Consider the following 21788-nt stretch of genomic DNA (forward strand, 5'->3'; position numbering starts at 1 on the left):
GCTCACCCACAGCAGCAATAAGCAAATGAGCAATCACCCGGAGAAAAGCAGGAGTGACTGCAGCGAGAAACAAAGGACTTTCTGAGGGATGCACATGATGTCTTCTCAATTAGCATAATGGTTACGCGAGTATATTCAGTGGCCAAACTGCTCCAGACTGCATAGTTAGAAAAAGCCTAGTCTCATTTTTTGTAATAATATACCAAGACCAGCTTTCAACATTAGAAATGCTACAATCTTTCAATTCCACTAACTACTAAGTAGCAAGCTGTATTTGTTTCCACAAATTCATCAGTCATACAAAACACTAAACTGAAAAGAGGGAAGAATAAAAAGAACCCATCAGAATTCAACCTTTTTCTTTCAAACGTCTATGGATGTTTTGCCTACATGGATGTGTGCTGTGTAACTCCACCATGCCCAGTGCCTGAAGAGGCCAGAAGAACAGGAGTTGGAGATGGTCACTGAACTGACATGTGAGAGCTTGGAACTGAACCTGGGTCCTCTAGAAGAGCAGCAGTTTCTCTTCACCAGTGAGCCATGTGTCCCAGAATTAGTGTCCCCAGAATATTTTAAGATGTGATGTGTTGTTGTAATCCAAGAGTTTGTGACAAGAAGACGGACAAGTTCAGGGCCAGCCTAGGATATACAGCAAGATCTTGATTCCTGCTCCACCACCACTCCAAAAAAGGATGAAAAGGGGGTTGTGGAGGCCCCTTTATCCCAGAAAGCTAAGCAGAAGGCTTGTTTTGAGTTGTTAGGAAAGAGGATGGATTCAATCTTTTTCACCTGTTGCTTTTTGCAGAGGAACTGAGTTTGGTTCCTAGCACCCATGTGGGCATCCATGATCTCTTATGATCCCTGATGGACACTCACACCCATAAAATAAATCTAAAATAAAATTTAAAAGGATTAAGTAGCATTTCATAGGAACTTTCAGAACCTGACACTTGTTTTTAGAAATATTTTCTGTGGCTGCCTCAACAGTGCTCAAAATTTCAAAATTGGTATTGAAAATAAAATATTTTCAATAATAGTTTAAAATAAACCAACTACTTCCCAGTTTTTGCACACTTATTGTCTTATTACAAGACCTAGTAAAAAGGCTGCTTCTGAGTGTAGCTGGAGCATGTGTGTTTATACATGTGTATACATGTGGGAAGGCCAGAAGACAGTGCCAGCTATTTTCTTCAACAGCTTTCTGCATTGCTTAAGAAATTCTCTCACCCAACCCAGAGCTTACCATTCAACAAGACTAGCTGGCCTGTGAGACACAGAGTCCTCCTGACTCTGCTTCCCCAGTCTTTACAAGTCACTAATATACTCCTACCGTTAATACCCTTAAGGGGGAAACCCAATTATGTCTTTGTGTTTGTTTTTGTTTTAAGACAAGGTGAAGTATGGAGCCTAGGCTAGCCTTGAACTCCTGATCCTCCTGCCTTTACCACCAGAGTGCTGGGATTTCAGGTCTGTACTAACATGCTCCAACTACTTTTTGTTTAAACAAGGTAATTAGCTTTGAATAGGGAAAAGAGGAGGAAACTGTCAAAGAGCAGAGCTTCTTATTATAGGCAGTTTTAGAAAAATGAGAGAGCAGGAAATCCCCCCAAACAACTATCTTTAAAGTTTTCCTAAATGCCCAGACTGAAAGCTTTTCCCTGATAGCCTGATGGAGTCTATAGACTCCCAGTGCACCCTCTGTTTACTCCTAAAACTCATTAGTGTTCCCCACAGACTGTATTTGTTTTCGGCTCCTCACTCTTACATGCCCAAGGGTAGGCAGGGATGTTCCGCTGGTTCACAGTCTTCTATCAGAACCCAGTGTACAGGCTACCTGCTACAAGAAGAAAGTCTTTAAAAACTGATTGGGTAATTAATGAAATTCCAAAAAGCAGAAGAGTCTGAAGAAGGACAGAGGCTCAGAAAGGCAGGTAAACGACATGGGACGAAACCGAAGCGCCCACCACACGCTGTTAACTTTATAAAGATGCGCAGGGCCCTAAAAACCACTAAGGTCCCCTATGCTGGGATTCTGCAGAAGAGGCAAAGCCTGCTTTTCTCATTTAAGTGGCTTCTGCCTGACACACCACCTCTTTTAATTGTTGTTTGGGTGTTTGAAGTTGTTAGGTTCCAGAGGGGTTTGCTGTTGTCTGTTTTTCTGTGATGCTATCTCACTATGTGGCACAAAATGGTCTCACACCTGCAATCTTCCTGAGCTCCCTGCTACACCTGGTTTTTTTCATTCTACATCAAAAGGAGATTTAAAAAGCAAAAACAAAAAAACTCAAGAGTAAAGAAGCAGCAGAATAGTGACGCACACATCATCTTCTTTGCTCTTCCCCATCTCTACCACGGCACTACTCACTCAGTTACTCTGAGCACCTTCGGAGATGAGGACGTAGCTCAGTGCAAGGGCATGTACTGAGCAGGCATGAAGCTCTGGATTAGGTACCCTGCACTCTCCCCACCAAAATTTCTAACTGCCAGTCTGAGACTCTGGTGTACTTTAACATGTAAGAATTGGGCCACTGTAGAAAGCAAGTAAGTCTTACAATACAGCCAATTCAGAATCAACTGAATCCATATTACCAGTACTATTCTGTCCTAGGATCTGTGGATTGGGTCTGCGATGATAACTGATAACTGAAACATTCAACATTCAGAAATCCAGGGGCTGGAGAGATGGCTCAGTGGTTAAGAGCACTTGTTGCTCTTGCAAAAGACCTGAGTTCAGTTCCCACATGGCAGTTCACAACCACCTGTAATTCCAGTTACACAAGCATGCATGCAGACAAAACACTTACATACATAAAATAAAATAAGTCTAAAAACTAGAAAAAAAATCCGAAATCCAGTCTCTCAAATGCTCAAATCTGGCGTTACCCTCCACTCAAAATGAAATCAAAGTCAGGGATGGTGGCTCACACCTTTAACACTGGCATTCAGGAGGTAGATGCAAGGTTGGGGTCTCACAGTAAACCCCTGTTTCAAATAAGTAAGTAAATAATTTTTTAAAAATCAAATTATTCTAATTCTCGAGAGAAATAATCTACTTGTGGAGGAAAAGTTTGACTCACTTTAAAACAGAAATTCCTTCTGTAACATTGAAATCCTCTACACTGGCTAAATTATCTCCTTGTGGTATTTTGGGGTGAGAATAGCTCGTTTTTCAATAGCTGGTTCCCAGAGGGTGGTACTCTTTGGGATGGATTGGGGGTGTGGCCTTCTTTGACAAGGTGTGTCACTGGGAGAGGGCTCTGAGGTTTCAGAACAACCAGGCCATTCCCAGAGTCTTTGCTCTGCTTCGTGGCTATAGGCAAAGATGTGAGCTCTCAGCTACTGCTCCACCACCTCCCAGCTGCCATGCTCTCTGCCATGACCCGTCATGAACTCTAACCCTATGAAACTGCCAAGTCCCAAATCATCTCTTTGTTCTGTAAGTTACCTTGGTCATGTATATTCTCACAACAGTAGAAAGGTAACTAGGACACACATCCTTTGTTTTAGTAGCTTTACTTAGCACTAGTATGTAGGTGCTATGAAAAGTATAAAAATATTAGGAGTTCCTGCATTCAAAGGGGACATTAAAATAAGTTTTAAAACAATGCTGACATGTGACAAGGCACCAAGGTGTAATAGGTTATTTTGAGGGTACAAAATAAAAATCGAATCCTAATTCTAAAATAGCCATTTTCTGTCACGTATAGTAATAAAGGCCTATAATCCTAGCACTAGGGAGATGGGAAGAAGCAAAAGGATCAGGAATGCAAACCCAGGCCCGTAGTGAATTTGAGACCAGAGTAAAATACACAAGACACTGTCTCAACAAAAATTAAAAAGAAAAAAAACAAAATAAAACAAAAGCACCAACTCTAGCATTTATCACTTTAAATCTTCTGGATTTTACTGTATATATAGTCAACGATTTGTTTTGCTGTTAGAGCTCTTACTATCACACAAACTCTGAGTGGGTTTACATGGCCATTGTCTGTTAGGTACAAGCTATATTCTAGCATTCTGTATGAGGACAGGCAGATGAGGACCACAGAAGAATAAAGCTGCTCCTTCACTGGCACTCAGCCAGAGAAGAACTGTCTCACTCTCATTCCTGGTGATTACATACAGGGTTGTTTTGTTTTCAACCACAGCAATCCACTTTTCAGTGCATGTGGAGAAGTGTTAACTATAAATTTCACCAGTATGTAAAGTGCCACAGCACTTCCCTCTCTGTTGGTCTGGAAGCCAAGTTCAGTTTTTTCTTAACTTTGTATTCCTTTCCATACAGTCTGCATAACAGGTGACCAATGACACTAAATGAATCTAATTCTTTACATGAGAATATGTGTCTTTAAAATACTTTAGATTATTTTTATCACCTGAATTTAAGCTGAGATGGTATACTGTGTACTGCTAGAACTCAGGAGGATGCAGAAAAGTATTGCAAGTTCAATGCCAGCTTGAGTTACAAAGTAAAGAAACTTTGTCTCAAAATAAAGGGGGTTGGTGTCAAAAAGATGACTCAGCAGGTAAAACTGCTTGCTCCAACCCTCACAACCTGAATTCAATCCCTGGAACTCACACAGTAAGAGAGAAGGACTCCTGCAGGCTGTACTCTGAACTCCATACCCATACTGTGGTACACACACACAGGCATGCACACAAACAGATACACACATACACACACACTTTTTATGTACTATGGGACTAAAGAAATGTCTTGACGGTAAAGCATGCTAGCTGTTCAATCATGAAGAGAAGAGTTAAATCCCAGCAACCCTATCACAACCACAAAAACTGTAGGTTCAAGGAGTCCAATAATCATTTCTGGCCTCTTAAGTATCCTCATGTGTACAAACACTCACACAGACACAAACAAAATAAAAACAAATCTTTGAAAAAAAAAAGGTAATAAAAAAATTAAGTCTTAATTTATTTTCCACAAAGGAAATTTAAATACCGCCCAACCATTTTTAGTAAAAAAAAAAAAAAAAAAAATCATAGCCCTGAAGATTATTCACAGCAGGAAAACAACTTAAAGGCACATTGATGAGTGATATACCTGGCAAAATTCCAACTGTAACAATTTAATTCTCCATCTGTCCCTAATTAATACCTCTGATGACAAAGTTTTCTATATTTCCTGTCTTGATTATTTCTTCTCAAAGATAATCAGCTGTGTCAGGATTATTCTCTCAATGAAATTACAATCCAATGGTCTCTCAAATCTGCATATCCATTAGCCTTTCCTAAATTGTACTTTGTCATAACAACAACAAACATGGTTTCCTAATATAATATAGACATGAAAACTGCTTTTTGCTTGTTTGCTTTCTTGTTTTGAGACAAGTGTTGCCAGGTGGCCCAGGAAGTCTGCTCTGAACTACCTGTGGCCCTCCTATGCTAGGACTGCAAGCTCACACTGCCGCGCCCACCTAAGACTGAATCTGCTCAACAGTAACTACCAATGATAGTATTTCAAAAGTGAAAAAAGCTAAGCCTCTGTAATGCCTTGCAGGGGGGAAAAGGTAGCAATGAAAGGTCTAAAAATTGTTGAGAAGGTATTTTTAAGTTTTACTATAAATTTATTCCTGAAAAAGGGTTACAACTACAGTGCCAGATAATAAATTTAAAGAAAATGAAGTATTAAACATGTACGGCAATATGCTAAGCCTTCCATACTACATTTGCTTTAAAAAGCATGTATTAGTCTTTCTTCACCTTTGATTTTACTGCATGACCAAACTTCTCTAAGTCTCACCTCTGAAGAATTAGCTGCAGGGAAGGGTGTAGAGAAAAACCATGTGCAACCTAATAAAAACAGCTCAGTTTTCAACTGCTGCCAGACATATGTGTTTTATGAGTAAGACCTCTGATAATCCTCTGATTAAGAAGCTTCTGCATTCTAAATGCACAAAGCTGCCAATATGAGGAACTTCAAGCTCCAAGTACACTGACTTCATTCTTTTAGATGCTCACCAAAACCAAATCCCTTTTCTAAGATACATTTTCTTCTCTAAAATTTTTTGGAAGGGAAGAAAAGAGCCAATTAAGATGAGTCGAGAGTTTATTCCATCAATTCTCTCTACTAAAATACATCATCTTGATTTCAACAATCATTCATTCAAAACTCACTTCCAGAGAGTCAGGCATTATGGGATATGCAACAATGAATACAGATGCAAGCAAACAGAGCCAGTTGCCAATGTTTAGAAACAGCAATTGTGAGGAGGCAGTTTTTTACTCGAAAAAAAAATGTGTTATTTTCTGCCTATAATATAATGTTACCAAGTATATATACATTGCAGGACAGATAAATGTAGTTAACTAATCAAAGTTTCCCTTTATATGGTTATTACTATTCTGTAAGAATACTTCATCCACTCTTTTTACAGGTCAAGAATATAATATATCTTCCTACAGCATGAAGGAAAACAGCTATCTCCAGCTTACTCCTCCTATCTAACTATGATGTATCAGTGCCTGAACTGAGCCTTAGAGGATAGATAGGATTGGAAAGTACAGAAAAAAAACTTAAGTACTCAATACAACAGGACATGCACTGAGGAAAGTGAGATGGACAGGGCGGACTCAGAAAATAAGCAGCTAGAAGGCAGCCTGCTACTCTGAGGCAAACAGAAAACTGGGGCAGGATGAGAAACTGGAAATGAAGTACAGTATCTTAGAGTAACTACTTGTATTTTCTTAGCAAGTGAGTAACCAAGTCCATTATTTTAGTAATATTAATCTGCCAAGTCAAAACAGAGTATAGAAGACACAAAGGACGGTAAAATCAACATGAAACTAAAGTGATACAAAGTTATTAATTTAAAGCTGGATGTGGTAGCAGACCCCTTTAATCTCAGCATTTAGGAGGCGGGGACAGAGAGGCAGATCTGAGTCTGAAGGCAAGCCTGATCTACAGAGCAAGTTTAGGATAGCTAGAACTATACAGAAAAGCCCTGTCTGGGAGAAAACAAACAAACAGAAAATAAAATAAAATAAAAAGCAAAGGTTGTGAATCTATTAGAATAGTTTAATGATGGTGCATGCCTTTAATCTCAGCACTCAGGAGGCAGACGCAGGAGGATCACTGTGAGCTCAAAGCCAGCCTGGTTTACAAAGTGAGTCCAGGACAGCCAGAGCTATTACACAGAGAACCCTGTCTTGAAAAACAAAACAACAACAGCAACAACAACAAAAAGGACTTAAAAAATTAAAAAGTTTAATGACATGATAAACACTGAAGAAGGTAGTGGGGCTGGACCAAAGAACGAAGAATAAAAGAGTGATAAAGGCTAGGCTAGGTGGTGCATACCTTTAATCTCATCCCTGGAGGATGAAGTTGGAAGTTAAGGCATCCTTAACTACCTAGAGAGTTTTGAAGGCAGCGTGGACTATATGATGCCTGATGCAAGAAAATGGAGAGATAGAAGGGAGGGAGGGAGAGGAGGAAGCTACAAGCAAGGCTTACTGGTAATTGTTTATTATCCCAGCACTGGACACAGAGACAGGAAGAGTAAATTCTAGGCCAACCTGGGCTACATAAAAAGACCTTTTCTCAAAAAAGATAGATAGAAGAAAGAAAGATGAGCTGGAATAGGGCTCAGTGCGTGCAGTGCAAGTATGAGTACCTAAAGTTGATCCCTAGCACCAACATAAAAGCTAGTGCACATCAGCAATCCAATGCTACGGGGGCGGAGTCAGGAGGATCCATAGGGCTGCTTAGCCAGCCAGCCTAGGTGAGCTGGTGAGCTCCAGATTCAGTGAGAGCATGTCTCAAAACACTGAGGTAAAAAACAAGCAAAGACAACAGCAACATTAACATGTACACACACACACACACACACACACACACACACACAGGATTATGGGCACAAACACATCTGTGCACACATAGGGAAGCATAGGCACAAACCTACATGCACACACATAAAAAAAACCTGTAGGGTTAAAGTGAGCTACCAATCAAATAAACAGACAACTCAATAACAAAGAGGAAAACAAGTGTTACAGAAAACAGGAAAGGTTATCTGCGCTGCTGAGTGGTTCAAAGGAGGTATACACAGAGAACTTAACAGGTTCTCAAGCAGGATATCTTGGGCCACTTTTAAGACAGTGTGTGTGCTGAAAACACAATTCAAGTATGAAGAGAAAAAAGTAAAAAGAAAAAAAATGAGTTGTGGGAACACAGAAGGTTCATGTGGAATGTTCTTTGCAAAGCTTAGGGGGCAGAGAAAACATGAACTTGGTGGGAACAAGAATCAAACAAGAGCTCTCCTTTTAAAGATACAAGAATCATGAATGAGAAAAACGTATGACATTTCAAAATCATTCTCTGAAATGCACAAACCACAGCCAAGGACAGGATGACCATCTCTAATCCAAAATTTTGAATTCTAAAATATTCCAAAATCTGAAACACCTTGAATGCCAGCATGATATCACAGTAGAAAGCTCCACATTGACTTCATAAGCTTCAAACCACCCAAAGTTATTTAAAAACTTATACCCTCAGACTATGTATATTTAGTTTGATATATATATAATATATCAAACATAAGCAAAGTTTATGTCAGAACTCCAATTCTATCCCTATAAATATGTTGCATATATACTAGTATTTCAAAATCTAAAACACATCTTGTTTCAAGCATTTCAGAGAAGGGATGCTTGTGCTAACAGTGTGCTTCTAGTATGGTCTAAATGTTCATATCCCTTCAAAACCTGTATGTTGCTGCCCTAACTCTTATGCTGCCCTAACTCTTAATGTGATAGAATCTGGAGGCAGGCCTTTGAAGGTAGCTAGAGTGAGAAAAGATGGTGAGGGTGACAGAATTTACAGAGACGTCAGACTGCTTATATCCCACAGTAACCCACAAAGTTCTTCATAACAGTGTTAGAGATATTCCTGTCATTTCAGTACTCAGGAAGTTGACACACGAAAGAGTGTAAGGACAATCTGGACTACATACTGAGTTCAAGGCCAGCCAGAGTTGCATAGTAAGACTACAACAACAAGGCACAGTGGGGTGTACCTGTAAGCCCAGCACTCAGGAGCTGTGCTGCTCCTGTCACCAAAAAAAACTATATACAATGGAAAATCGAGCACACTAAAGTTACAGTTCAGAAAATATATCCATACACTATTTGTAATAGACCCAACAAGTACAGGGGACAAACAGAATGTTGACTAGACTACACTGAGAAGTTTTACAAGGAAAGCCTCTACAAAGCATTTCCTCTTCAAATGAACAGAGTCTATCTAGCTTTCAAGCAGCTCTAAGAAGGGCAAAAGTTTGAGGTTATTTGAATGACATCTGTTTTGAGTACCCAACTAAAGAATTTTAACCAAAAGAAGAGAATGTCCACTCTCCACAGCTTGAAGTAGACTGATAACAAGTCCCTTGCTGAGCGGAATACCCCTGGTTGCTAGGACTCCACTCAGTAATATCCCATCTCACACTACTGTCTCCCTAGAGCGTATTCTTCACCTAAGCTAACTGCACAGTCTGAAGTACGGCTCCAAACACTGTTCACAATGAGAGAGGCCAACAATCGCCTGCTAGCTGTCTTAATTAGCTCATCCCTCTAATGAGTGTTTACTGGGGAGTCATAGTTCAATTCCTCCAACAACAACAACCAAAAGAAGGTATTTCAAGGGTTCTCAAGGGACAAATGCATTGAGAGGCCACACCCTATTCCCTGAGTACCACTTAAAATGCTTCTGTTACTACTTAAGCCAATGACATGTCTGGACTAGTAAAAAACTCCTATCATTCTAAGAAAAATATTAGTACAATATTTTCTGTCAGAGTCCTAAATCATTAATCCTCATCCAACATGAACAAGCTCCTAACACACTGCAAAGATCTAAAAACTGGTGAACAAGGTAAACCACAACGCTGAAAAGCCTGCTGGGAAGAATGGAGACACACAGATAATGTTCACATTCCTCAACAAAGAAAAACTGCAGGAAGCACCTTACCTACAACAGAAACATGGACTATTAAAAAACTAGTTTGGAGGAAAGAAAAGCATAAACTTGACCTGCCACAAGGCCTGGCAAACATGTCCTTTTGCTCATTACAACAGAGAAAAACATGAGCATGTATCTAACATGAAGCACTAACTGTGTCAGAACCAAACACAAAGGCTTCATGGTACTGAGTTGTATCAGATGCTAGAAGGCAACAATTGCCAAATGTTCTCAAGGACAATTAATCCTATATATTTTTCTCCTCACATAGGGCTACGTAAGAAAGATTTACACCTGAGTGAACTTCCATCACGTGCCTTGGCTCTGGCAGAGAAGACTTCCTCTGCTTAGTCTTGTTCCAGACGCTGCATTGCCTTCTCTTTTCTGAATAAGCTCCTAGATAGCAGGGCGTGCTGGCGCACATGTCATCCCAGCACTCGAGAAGCAGAGGCAAAAGGACACTGCAAGTCTGAGGTCAGCTGAACTACTGAGTGTGTTCAGGGCTGCCGGGGGCTGACAGTAAAACCCTGTTCCAAAAAGCTTAAAAAAGCAATGAGGAAAAAGCTATATGAACTTCATAAATAGTTTGTTGTATTTAGAAAGACAGGAGCATCTAGAAATACTCATGTTTTCATCATGTATCATGAAAGCTCAACATTCAGGTTAAACTTACTCTTCATGAAGATTATTTTTTAAAGGTATTTTGAAATTTTCCTATTCATACTAAGTTTCTGGGAAGCTTACAGGAGGGACAAATGTTTGAAGCATGAAAATAAAATACTTAAAATTTTTGCAATTAGAAATACATTTTATAAGAATGACTTATCCAGGTGATAAACCAATTAAATTTTTTATAAATAAAAGATAAACAAAAATTTCAAAGAACTGCTAACACATCTAAATGATGCCAGAACTACTCTTATAGGAAATGCCTGAGCTGCCGAAATCCCACATATTCCAAAGCTATGAAGGAGACCAGAGAAGCAGGCAATATTTCACAGCCCATCCGTGCTACTCAGGAGCCTGACCCCACTTTCCTAAGACAGACAAGGAAAAATACATAACATGGCCTATTCTCAACCTACCATGTTAGTTTCTAGTCATCTTAAGCTTCCATACCACAGGCCACATCGAACCCCAGGCTCCCTTTCCCTGCAGGAGATCATGCCATGCAGAGCAGACAAGAAAGGCTGCAGTTACCAAAAACACAATGAGACAGCATGAAGCAAGCTGCAAAGGTGCAAGGCCGCATTAGCTAATCAGCTTACCATAGATCTCCGATCTACTCTCCTCTGAACTAGACTTTGTCTTCTTGGAGGAGCTATCTGCACAAGAGCGGGAGAAAAGGAGAGATATAGAAAATATGGAGACCAATGTAAGGGGGAAATTTCATGGGGATAAAAGAACGAGTCATGGTCAAGTTAAATCGTGCAAACATGAAGTATGAACATCACAGATGATAGCACTTAGAATAGTCATGAACAGCACAGGTAATGACATATTTACAGATTATGGAAGAAAAGACAGTGCAATAAAAATACAAACACAACAACACATGGATAGTCTACACAATGTATCATCTGAGAGTTGTAGAGATGAAAAACACTTAAAGCTATACTCGGCTCTCTGTGAAGCAAGTACCTTTTTGAGAGACCTGTCTTTGGAAATGGTCACCTCACAGACAAGTGTACAGAACATGCCTAACAAGACTAGAAGGACTATGGCATTTTCATGAATGTAAGACACATGTGACCATTATTAAAGACAACAACTAGCTACAGAAATAACTGAAAGCCTCCGGCCCATGCCTGGATCCTGGCTGGGTATCTGAAGTACAGAGCTCTCTCTTCATGGGAACTGTGGCACGGTACTGCCCCCACCACACCACCAAAGCTATCTAAAACTAACTGTTCATTTCTTTACTCCAACCCAAGATGCAAAGCATACTACTTATTACTTACTTCCTAGTTCTTCCTTATTAGATAAATGCTTACAATACTTTCTCAAAATTGAGAAAACTGTTCTAAAAGTAGGAAAGATTTCAATTATTCACACAAAAAATACTCTATTAAATACTTAAAATTACACTTGTAAGTAAAAATGTCTATAAAAAATACATTTATGCATCTCAGATTGGTGTGTTGTTCATCTTTTGCCACAGGGACATACAGCTAAACAAAATAATACATGTTTAAAGAACGTATGTAAATTTCTAGTAAAAAAAAATTACTGAGCACTATCTACAAAGCAAACACTAAGATTCATGGAGAAAGAAAAAGGCAGCAGAATTCAATCTTGTACACAACATTAAGAAAATAACTGGCAGACATAAAAATTCTAGGGAAAATCAGCACAATGGAGTCTGCAAGACAACCCAGTTCAGAACACTTGAAGAAAGGGAAAAATGTCTGCTGGGCATTGAGGCACACTGCCTAGAATCCCAGCACTTGGGAGGCTGAAGCAGGAGGATCACAAGTTTAAAGCCAGCCTGAACTACAGCAGAAGACTCTATCCTGTCCCCGTACCTAAAAAATGGTGGGAAGACAAAATAGGGGATTTCTATTCATTTATTTAAAATATGGCAATCATAAATTTTTCAAGTTGCACTGCTGCTAGTTATCCAATTCATAACAATCATAGCTGAATTTTAAGTGAATGAAGAAGTTCCCAGTGGAACTTCAGTTTATGACACACTAGTGCTTATACAATCACTCATCTTGATTCTGTGCCCTCAGTCTCCAATCATGACGTCACTGCTTCTGTGACTATCGCACAGTCCCACAATGATGCATCCACTGTGGCCTGTGCAATGCTGAGTTAAACATGCATTCATTCCCGCAGACTGCAGCAATATTATACAACTACAGGGTATGAAAGCGCCAGGATTCTGAACTACACTTTTCTTAAAACATTCTTTGGAAGAACAAGAGTATTTTACCTGTGGGGTCAAAATCATGTGATGTACTGCGTTCGACTTTCTGTTTCTTATCTGTTGGTGACTCTCGGTTCAAAATACTTCCATGCCTAAGTTAAAACAATTACAATTAAATATTTAGTGTTAAAAAAAGCATACCAATAAAACTTTATAAAAAAATTACACAAATGCACCTCTCTATGGTGTGTGTGTATGTATGTGTGTGTGTGTGCTGGTACCCATGAAGGTCAGAGAGAGTATAAGGTACTTTGCAACTGGTGTTACAGGATGTTCTGAGTTGCCCAATGTGGGTATTAGAGACCAGATTCTGGTCCTCTGCAAGAACAGCAAGCACTCTTAATCACTGAGCCATCTCTCCAGACCCCAAACAAACAAACAAAAATAGGAAATAAGTTCATCTTACATAGCATAGGCCTCTATATTTTTCAAAAAGTTTTAAAATTCAACATATGAAGCCAGGCACAGTGTCGCATTCAAGGAGGCAGAGGCAGGTGAATCTCTGTGAGTTTGAGGCCAGCCTAGTCTACAAAGTGAGTCCAGGACAGCCAAAGCTATACAGAGAAACTCTGTCTTGAAAAATTCAACATATGCCATATATACGACAGTCTATGTTCTTGGTTATAAAAGGGCCTCAAGCAGTAACTTTATTCTTAAAAATAACTGCCTATAGTTTACTGATTTTTACAGTTCCATTTAACAATAAGAAAACAGTGTCCCCAAAGAATCCAACACATTCTCTGATACATACTACAGTCAAGCTGAAATCATTACAGAAATATAACATATGTAAAAACAATTTATAAAAACAAACCTACTTATTTAGGCAAGGCTTGCTTCAACCCTGACTTTATAAGCCCAGGCATAGGCAGAGCGGAATATTTTCTATGGTTTTTCCTTTATTGTCTTAAAATAAGTAAGACTAAATCAGCGCCAAAGTTCATTACAGGAGGCAACAGCCACTCAACTGACAACACGTACCCAAACTAGCAATCCATTTTCACCCCCCCAAGCAACTCACAACTCAAAACAGGCACAGATTTTAAAGCTGAATCTCTTCATAGGGAGTGACCTTAAAGTGTCAATTTGAATAAACTTTTTAAATGCTTACATTAAAAACACTGAAAATATTATCAAAACAAGGCTGTGTTCCAGAAAAAATATGCAACACCTGTTGTATTTGAAATCTGTGAAGCATTATGAAAGTTTGTACTACTTAAATCCACGCTCTCAAAAAACCACAAAAATCCCATAATTTCAAAGGAATGCTTCTAATTAAAGCTCAACTGCAACTTCTGTATAAAAACAACTGAACAACTTACCTTATAGGTTTTTTGAGGGGAAACCTGAAACAAAGGAAAAACAAAAACAAATATTCATATTAATTTAAAAGATTCTGTTATTACAGCTACCAACTATGCTAAACCAGAAGGTATTATAATCTTATGCTAACTTTCCCAAACAAGACAACAATGAGGTTGAAGGTCACATTCAGTTTTTTCAAGCTGTTCTTTGAATCTTATTCTAATTTATTTTTAGCTTCCATAACAGAAATTCTGATTTAAAAAAAAAAAAAAAAAAAAAAACTTCAGAGTATTACCAGTTACTAAAAATATGTTCCTAAAACAAAGGGTTCATTTTTGCTTTGCTTTGCTTTGTTCTTCTGGGGTTTCATAACATTGCTTCCTGATTGTCTTTTTTTAAGTACTATAAGCCAGGCATGGTGACACATACCTCCTTCAGTCCGGGAGGTAGAGTCAGGAAATTTCCAAGTTCAAGGCTAGGGTGGAACATATGGCCAGCCTGGGACAGAGTAAGATCTTGTCTTAAGAAGGTGGTGTGATTTGATTTTTCTATTTGGTGTTTTCTTTGGGGGTGGGGCGAGTTGAAACAGGGACTCCTTAAAAAACCCAGGCTATCCTCAAACTCATCATTCTTCTGCTTTGTACTCCATGGTGCTGGATAGGAGGCCTGCACTACCATCCCTAGCCAGAGGCTTCTTGGTGAGAAGCAGATGCTACAAGGATAACTATAATCTATTTATCATTGAAGCAGTCTGGTTTCCAAACAAATCCTACACAAATTCACTTTAACTCTTATTTCAATCAAACTGATCCACAGAAAGTCAGAGCATCTACAAACCTCCATGATAACGGATGATGCCTACAGACAGTGGAAATCAGAAAGGCACTGTGGAACAACAGGACACTGTTCTTGAAAACGGGTAATCCTAAGAGGACAAGCCAGGAGTAAGTGCTCCTATGTCACCTGATAATCCTTTTGGGGGAAGGAGAAGGAGGGACTGGGAATAGGTTTTTTCTTTATCAACAAATATAAACTGGCAGAGAAGGACGTTCCACTGAGGGCCTGCTAAGGATATCAATAGCCTACAGTCTATCAATCGGAGGAACCGCTTTGGTTCTTTGAGCTACAGAACCCTGAAGAGCAGAACAAAGCTTCTACAATAAACCCCAGTCACCCCAATCAATGCTGCTTACTGTCAAGATGTGTAGCACCCAAGGGATTCTGGCAAAGATTTCTAGAATTTGCCAGACAACATGACTGTTAAGCTTCCTAGACTATTTCCTCTTAAAAGAAAATGTAAAAGAGTTGGGCACCATGGCACATGCCTTTAATTCCAGCACTCAGGGAGACACAGGCAGGCAGATCTCTGTAAGTTTGAGACCAGCTTAGGCGACCAATCAAGTCCAGGATAAACAAGGCTACACAGAGAAATCCTGTCTGGTCGGGGCGGAGGAGCAAGAAAATAGGAAAGAACAAAGAGGAAAGAAATGGAGGGGGGAGTACAAGAACAAAGACCACAGGGCAATACCTCACTATCCACTTACTATATTCACAAAGTACAGAAAAAAATTCACAAGGTTTGTTGTTTTTTGGTTTGTTTTTGTTTTTTTTTTGAAACTTTAGTAATGATTATTTTTTATTTTACATTCATTGGTGTGTTTACCTGCATGATGTCTGTGTAAGGGTGTCAGGTTCCCTAGAACTGGAGTTATAGACAGTTTTCAGCTGCCATGTAGGCACTGGGAATTGAATCCAGGTCCTCTGGAAGAGGAGCTAGTGCTCAGCTAGTGCTGAGCCATCCCTCCAGCCCCCAAAAAACTCACAACATTTGAAATCACAGCAGTTTTTCCCTAATTTCCAAATTCTATTTAAAGCAAACAAGGTAGATGGTCCTGTGTTTCAAGAAAGCAGGGGGAGCAAACCCCGAGAGCAAGCCAGTAAGCAGCACTCCAGCATGACCTCTGCATCAGCTCCTGCCTCCCTGCCCTGACAATGCTCAATGATGGACGACGTGGAACTCTAAGCTGAAGTAAACCCTTTCCTTCCCAAGTTGTTTATGGCCACGATGTTTCATCACGGCAATAGAAACCCTACAACAATGGCTGTATCTCAACTGTTCATACCAAGCACCAACAGAATCACAGGGAGGAGGGAAGGAACCTTTATCTCTAAAGTCTTAGGAGAAGGAAAATCAGTTCATCTGAACTCACTTTCAAATCACAGAGCACTGAGAGGCCCCACGCATCAGTGTTGCACTTAGCACATCAACACCCAGACTTTCAACTGCAGCATCATATGCAAGCTCAAAAAACAAAGTGTTGACCAAAGCTCCCAGGAAGGGAACACAGAGAGCCAGGAAATTATACTTAGCTCCTATGTGCTCTAAAGATGTTTTGCAATTCCCTAGAATTAAAGTAATATGAATCTACCTATGCCTTCTGGAAAAATAAAAACCCTTTTGTAGAAATTTGTAGGTAGAACCCTAATGTTATAGTGACTGTACAGATTCCATGTTATACTTACACTTTTTAAAGAAAACAAATTATAGATAAGACTTTTGCCTATGTACCGAAACTGAGCTGGTTCAGTATACTTTTATAAATACATGGAATTTAAGAAGCTATATGAATATAAAAGATATTATCATCACAATTAAAAATGGTGCCGGGTGTGGTGGTACACACATTTAATTCCAGCACTCAGGAGGCAGAGGCAGCCAGATCTCTGGGAGTTCAAAGCCAGCCTGGTCTACAAAGCAAGTCTAGGACAGCCAGGGCTTTGCTACACAGAGAACCCCTGTCTCAAATAAGGGAGGTAGGGAGGCGTACACAAAATTGTAATGTAGATACCCATAGCCAGAGCTCAGATGAGGACATTAGGTGTCCTGCTCTACGACTCTTATTCCTGACAGAATAGGATCTTTCATGGAACCTGGAGCTAGACTGGTAGCCACCAAGCCCCCAATGATTTTCCTGTCTCTGGCCCCCACTCAATACAATGCTAGGAATACAGGCATGCTGGCCATACCTGTGTTTTTACTTGGTTGCTAGGATCTGAACTCAGAGCACTCTTAATAATGAGCCATCTCTTCAGCTCAACTACCTCTTTTACAAAATACACGTACCAAGTCCATAGAAAGCATTTTATTAGTTTCTTCTAAGAAAACTATTTTCGTTAAAATACATTTATATATATATATATTTATATACATATATATACATATATGAAACACTAAAAGAAATTGTTAAGTTTTGTACTAAAGAGGTTTGTCTTTGAGTTGTGTCAAATGTTAGTTAACTCTCAATCAGAATCAACTACTTAATCACAAACCCATATTTTTCTGTGAAATCTAAATGTTTCAGGCTTTTAAACTATCATATGAGGAGAGTTCTCTAATTTTATAGAAGAAATGTAAGAAAATTAGCATCATACATGCCATTTCATACTTGTTCCTACTGTTTCTGTTTAATTTTTTCATGTGTGTATATATGCATGGAGAGAAACAGAGACAGGCAGATAAGACACACAGAGACAGAGAGCACTTTGGGTGTCTCAATCACTCCATTTTATGTACTGAGACAGTCTTTCACTAAACTCAGAGCTTCCCAATTCCACTTAGTCCAGCTGACTAGCTTAGTTGGGGTCATTTGTCTCTGCCTGGAGAGCAGGGATTACAGGGGACCCTTTGCCTGTCCTTTTATTCTATTCTGGCAACTGGTGTGCCAGTCCTACTTGCACAAGCTATTTCCCCAGATGTGTCTGGTTTCATTTCACCCTCACCAGAGGAAGTGAAGGTGGTGGAGACTTACCTATACAAGAACATAAGGGAAAAGGGTTTTAACTCCTCTTGTGGCATCCCAGACCTGTGAACTGCTGATGACAAAAGTCAACTCAGCAGGCTTGTCTCAGTCTCTTGTCTGGGAGGCTGAGGTAGAAAGACTCGCTGTCGCCTGAGGCCAGTCTAGACCTCCACAGCCAAGTTCTCACACTACAGGGTGATCCTGCCTCAAACCCAACAAAAACAAAACAACAAACTATAGGGTTCATTTGAAATTCGTAGACCATTACTTCTATTCTCTCCCTTAGTTGCTATAAACGGAGCTTATTCTGATAGACTTCATACATAGACTACAATGCTAATATTACTAAACAAAGTCCTGTATCACATACTAACGTCACATAACAATCAAGAGGACCTTATTCCCAAGAGACTAAGAAATGAAACTGTCCCCTTCCCAAGATGTAAAGTCTCCTATGACGCAAAGCCTCTCCACTCTGTAACATAATGGAATTATTTATTTTTCTCTCTACCTGGACTTCACACATAGTACAAAAGTCCTTTTATAAAAATTAAGGCATACTAAACATATCAACTTCCATCAAGCTGGGCCTGGTGGCACATGCACTGTAAGCCCAGCTAACCAGGAGGGTGACCTGCATCATTTGAACCCGGGAATTTCAGACCAGCCTGGAACTATTGGCAGACTCTTTCTCTAAACAAACAAACAAATAAGACATTAACATATTTTACACCAGTAAATATTTCATTGAAGCACTGGTTTTAACGTATGCTACATAAGACCCTGGGGGCTCATAAGAGGTCTACCGTAGATGAAAAGTACCAACAGGACTCTAAGTTCCCCATACATCAGAGTGGGCTGGCTTTTAGTTCATCTAGAGCTTCCAAACAAACAAAAATCTGAAAAGGAGAGCTCTAAATACTTTTCATTACTAGGAATTGAGCACCACAATGTAATTCTTTATAGCTTCAAAGTATCTCTTTTGTAATATGGCTGCTTAATCAATTTAGGTTACTTTGTAAATACTTAGCCTAAGTACAGTTTTTCAGCCCAGGGACAACACTATAACAACCACACACCTTAACTCCAGGCCTAAACCCCCCCTTTAAGTTTCAGGATGAACTCATTAACAGGAAGGAATCCACATGGGAGTTTAGACTACAGCTAGATAAAGGCAGTCAGTGTGAGTACTAGATAAACAGAAACGGAAGGACAATCCTCTGTCTGCATTAATCTCATGCATTTGTGTCTAACCTTTGCGGAAAGGGACAGCAGCAGGAACTTTTCTAACAATAGATCTTATAAGGCAAATGAGCAGACAGCCTTACTTCGCTGCCCAAGTGACTACAGGGAAAGACTCCACTTGTCTTAAGTGTAACACACCAACCAAGGAACCAGTCAACAATCACAGGTTACATGACACACAAACGGATAAATAACACAGAACTGTAACAAACATGCAACATTTTCAGATGAAAGTGTTTTACTAACCCTATCAATATTTCAGGAAAGAGTAAATGATAACATTCCTTATGACATCTGTGAAAAGAATTACATGAAAAGAGTCTCAGTTTGACTGAACTAAAGGTGAACTGATACAAAGTATAAGAAATTATCACATTTGTTGTAGATTGAATGTGTGTGCCTCAGAGACACACTGAACCCCTAAGCCCTGTCTCTTTGGACATATCTCAATTTAGAAACTCGGTCTTTGCACACATTTTTAACTTCCTAGGAATCTTTGTTTAATCCAAAATTACAAAGGCTTTCTTTATATTTTTTCCTGATAGTTTGATAATTTTTACTTTTAGGACAAACAATGTGTTTTATTAATTTTGCAGAAGACATTATGGACAAATGTTTATCTATTTACAGGTGGACAACCAACTCTTCTAGCACAGTACAGAAGCGACTGCCTCCACTGAATTGCCTTTGGCCTACCACTGAAAATCAGTTTTCCATGTATGTATTGGCTATTTTTGGAAGATCATGGAAGTGAAATGACCATTTCATTACCTAACAGAGGAAGATGCATTTCCTTACAGGTTACCAACATGTCTATGACTAGTTATACTAGCTTTGGTCATTCATTAAGAAGTTATCGTCCAGTCTTCTCCCTGTAAGGCTACTGCTTTTAACCTGCCTTACTTTACACTTAAAACAAAACAAACAAACAAACAAACAAACAAAAAACCATAGTCTAGTGGTGTTGGCACTTCCCTTTAATCCTGGCCCCTTGCCTTTAATCTCAGCACTTGGGAGGCAGAGGCAGGCAGATTTCTGTAAACTCGAGACCAGCCTTTTCTCCGGAGTTCCAGGACAGGCAGAGCTACACACAGAAAACCTGCTTCAAAAAAACAAAAACAGAAACCAAAACCTGAGTCGGTAAGATGGTTCAGAGGGCAAAAGGAGCTTGCAGCAAAAGCCTGACAGCTTGAGTTTGATTCTCAGAACCCACATTAAGGTGGAAAGAAGAGCCAACTCTACAAACTTGTCCTCTGACCTCCACACAGGAACTGTGATTAATTCTCATTCTCTGATTCATTCTCTCTCCTCAACCCCCCCCCCACACACACCACAATAATAATGTTTGAGAACATTAAAGCCTTGTTTTTTTAATTCAACTTTATTAGGAGTTGAAAGCATTAAGCTCCATTTCCCAAACAAAGAAGAATGTCCATGCTCTGGAATTTTCTGAAAGAGATGGGTTTCTGTGTTCTCCCATCTACCAATGTGGACTCTGTATGTTTACTTTATACTCTGAGATCAAATCCAATACTGCAATATTTATTTCCATGTTCAAATTGCTCTAGCCTAAGCCACTTAGAGCTCTTCTGGGTTGGCACTTAAGTCACTGGACCATGCCCCTCCCTTCTGCATTTTTAGGACTTCTTCATTTCTGGTACTGCATAGTACTCTAGGTTCCTTCCTGTCTGACCTCAGCTTTCCAATTAACTAAGATTACAGGTAATATTTCACTGGGCTGGTCAGGTAGTGGTAGCAACACACCTTTAATCCCAGCATTCTGAGGCCAGTCTGGTCTAAAGAGAGCAGATCCATCTGCTTTTGTGTTCTGAGTGTTGGGATTACTGATATGAAATACTATGTTAAAGTTTAAGAAAATCATTTCATAATGGGTAAATTTTAAAAGAATACAGTTAAGTGGGGGTTTTGTTCCTTTTTGTTGTTGTTTTTGTTGTTGTTACTGTTATTGTTATTTTTTAAGAAAGGTTTTCTCTGTGTAAGCTTGGCTGTCCTGGATTCACTTTGTAGACCAGGCTGGCCTCGAACTCACAGAGATCTGCCTGCCTTGCCTCCCAGAGTGATAGGATTACAGGCGTGAGCCACCACTCCTGGCTAAGTGTTTCTTTTTTTGTTTGTTTGTTTTTAGTTTTTTTATTTTTTTATTTTTATTAATTACACTTTATTCACTTTGTATCCCCCCATAAGCCCTTCCCTCTTCCCCTCCCAATCCCACCTTCCCACTCCCTTCTTCACGCATGCCCCTCCCCAAGTCCACTGATAGGGGAGGTCCTCCTCTCCTCTATAAGGAGAGCAACAGAACCAGAAAATTTGAACACAGGGAACTTCCCAGAGACTCATACTCCAACCAAGTACAATGCATGGAGATAACCTAGAACCCCTGCACAGATGTAGCCCATGTCAGTTTAGTGTCCAAGTGGGTTACATAGTAATGGGAAGAGGGACAGCCTCTGACATAATCTGATTGGCCTGCTCTTTGATCACCTCCCCCTGAGGAGGGAGCAGCCTTACC

The 21788-nt window shown here is 39.6% G+C and overlaps 1 protein-coding gene across 3 annotated transcripts in view; it reads right to left on the reverse strand.

Annotated features, from left to right (window-relative positions):
- Arhgef12 (Rho guanine nucleotide exchange factor 12) overlaps positions 1-21788 on the reverse strand; it is a 131350-nt gene that overhangs the window by 70506 nt on the left and 39056 nt on the right. The window contains exons 2-4 of one of the 3 annotated variants that reach the window (XM_055621722.1): positions 14231-14254; positions 12915-13000; positions 11245-11301 (exon numbers count right to left, since the gene is read on the reverse strand). In XM_055621722.1, the coding sequence (XP_055477697.1) occupies positions 11245-11301; positions 12915-13000; positions 14231-14254 (167 nt within the window). The remainder of the gene's footprint in view (positions 1-11244; positions 11302-12914; positions 13001-14230; positions 14255-21788) is intronic. The other 2 variants (XM_055621723.1, XM_055621724.1) reach the window with 2 other exon arrangements.

Source organism: Psammomys obesus, unplaced genomic scaffold (genome assembly GCF_907164565.1).
Source record: "Psammomys obesus unplaced genomic scaffold, mPsaObe1.curated_primary_1811, whole genome shotgun sequence".
NCBI lineage: Eukaryota > Metazoa > Chordata > Mammalia > Rodentia > Muridae > Psammomys > Psammomys obesus.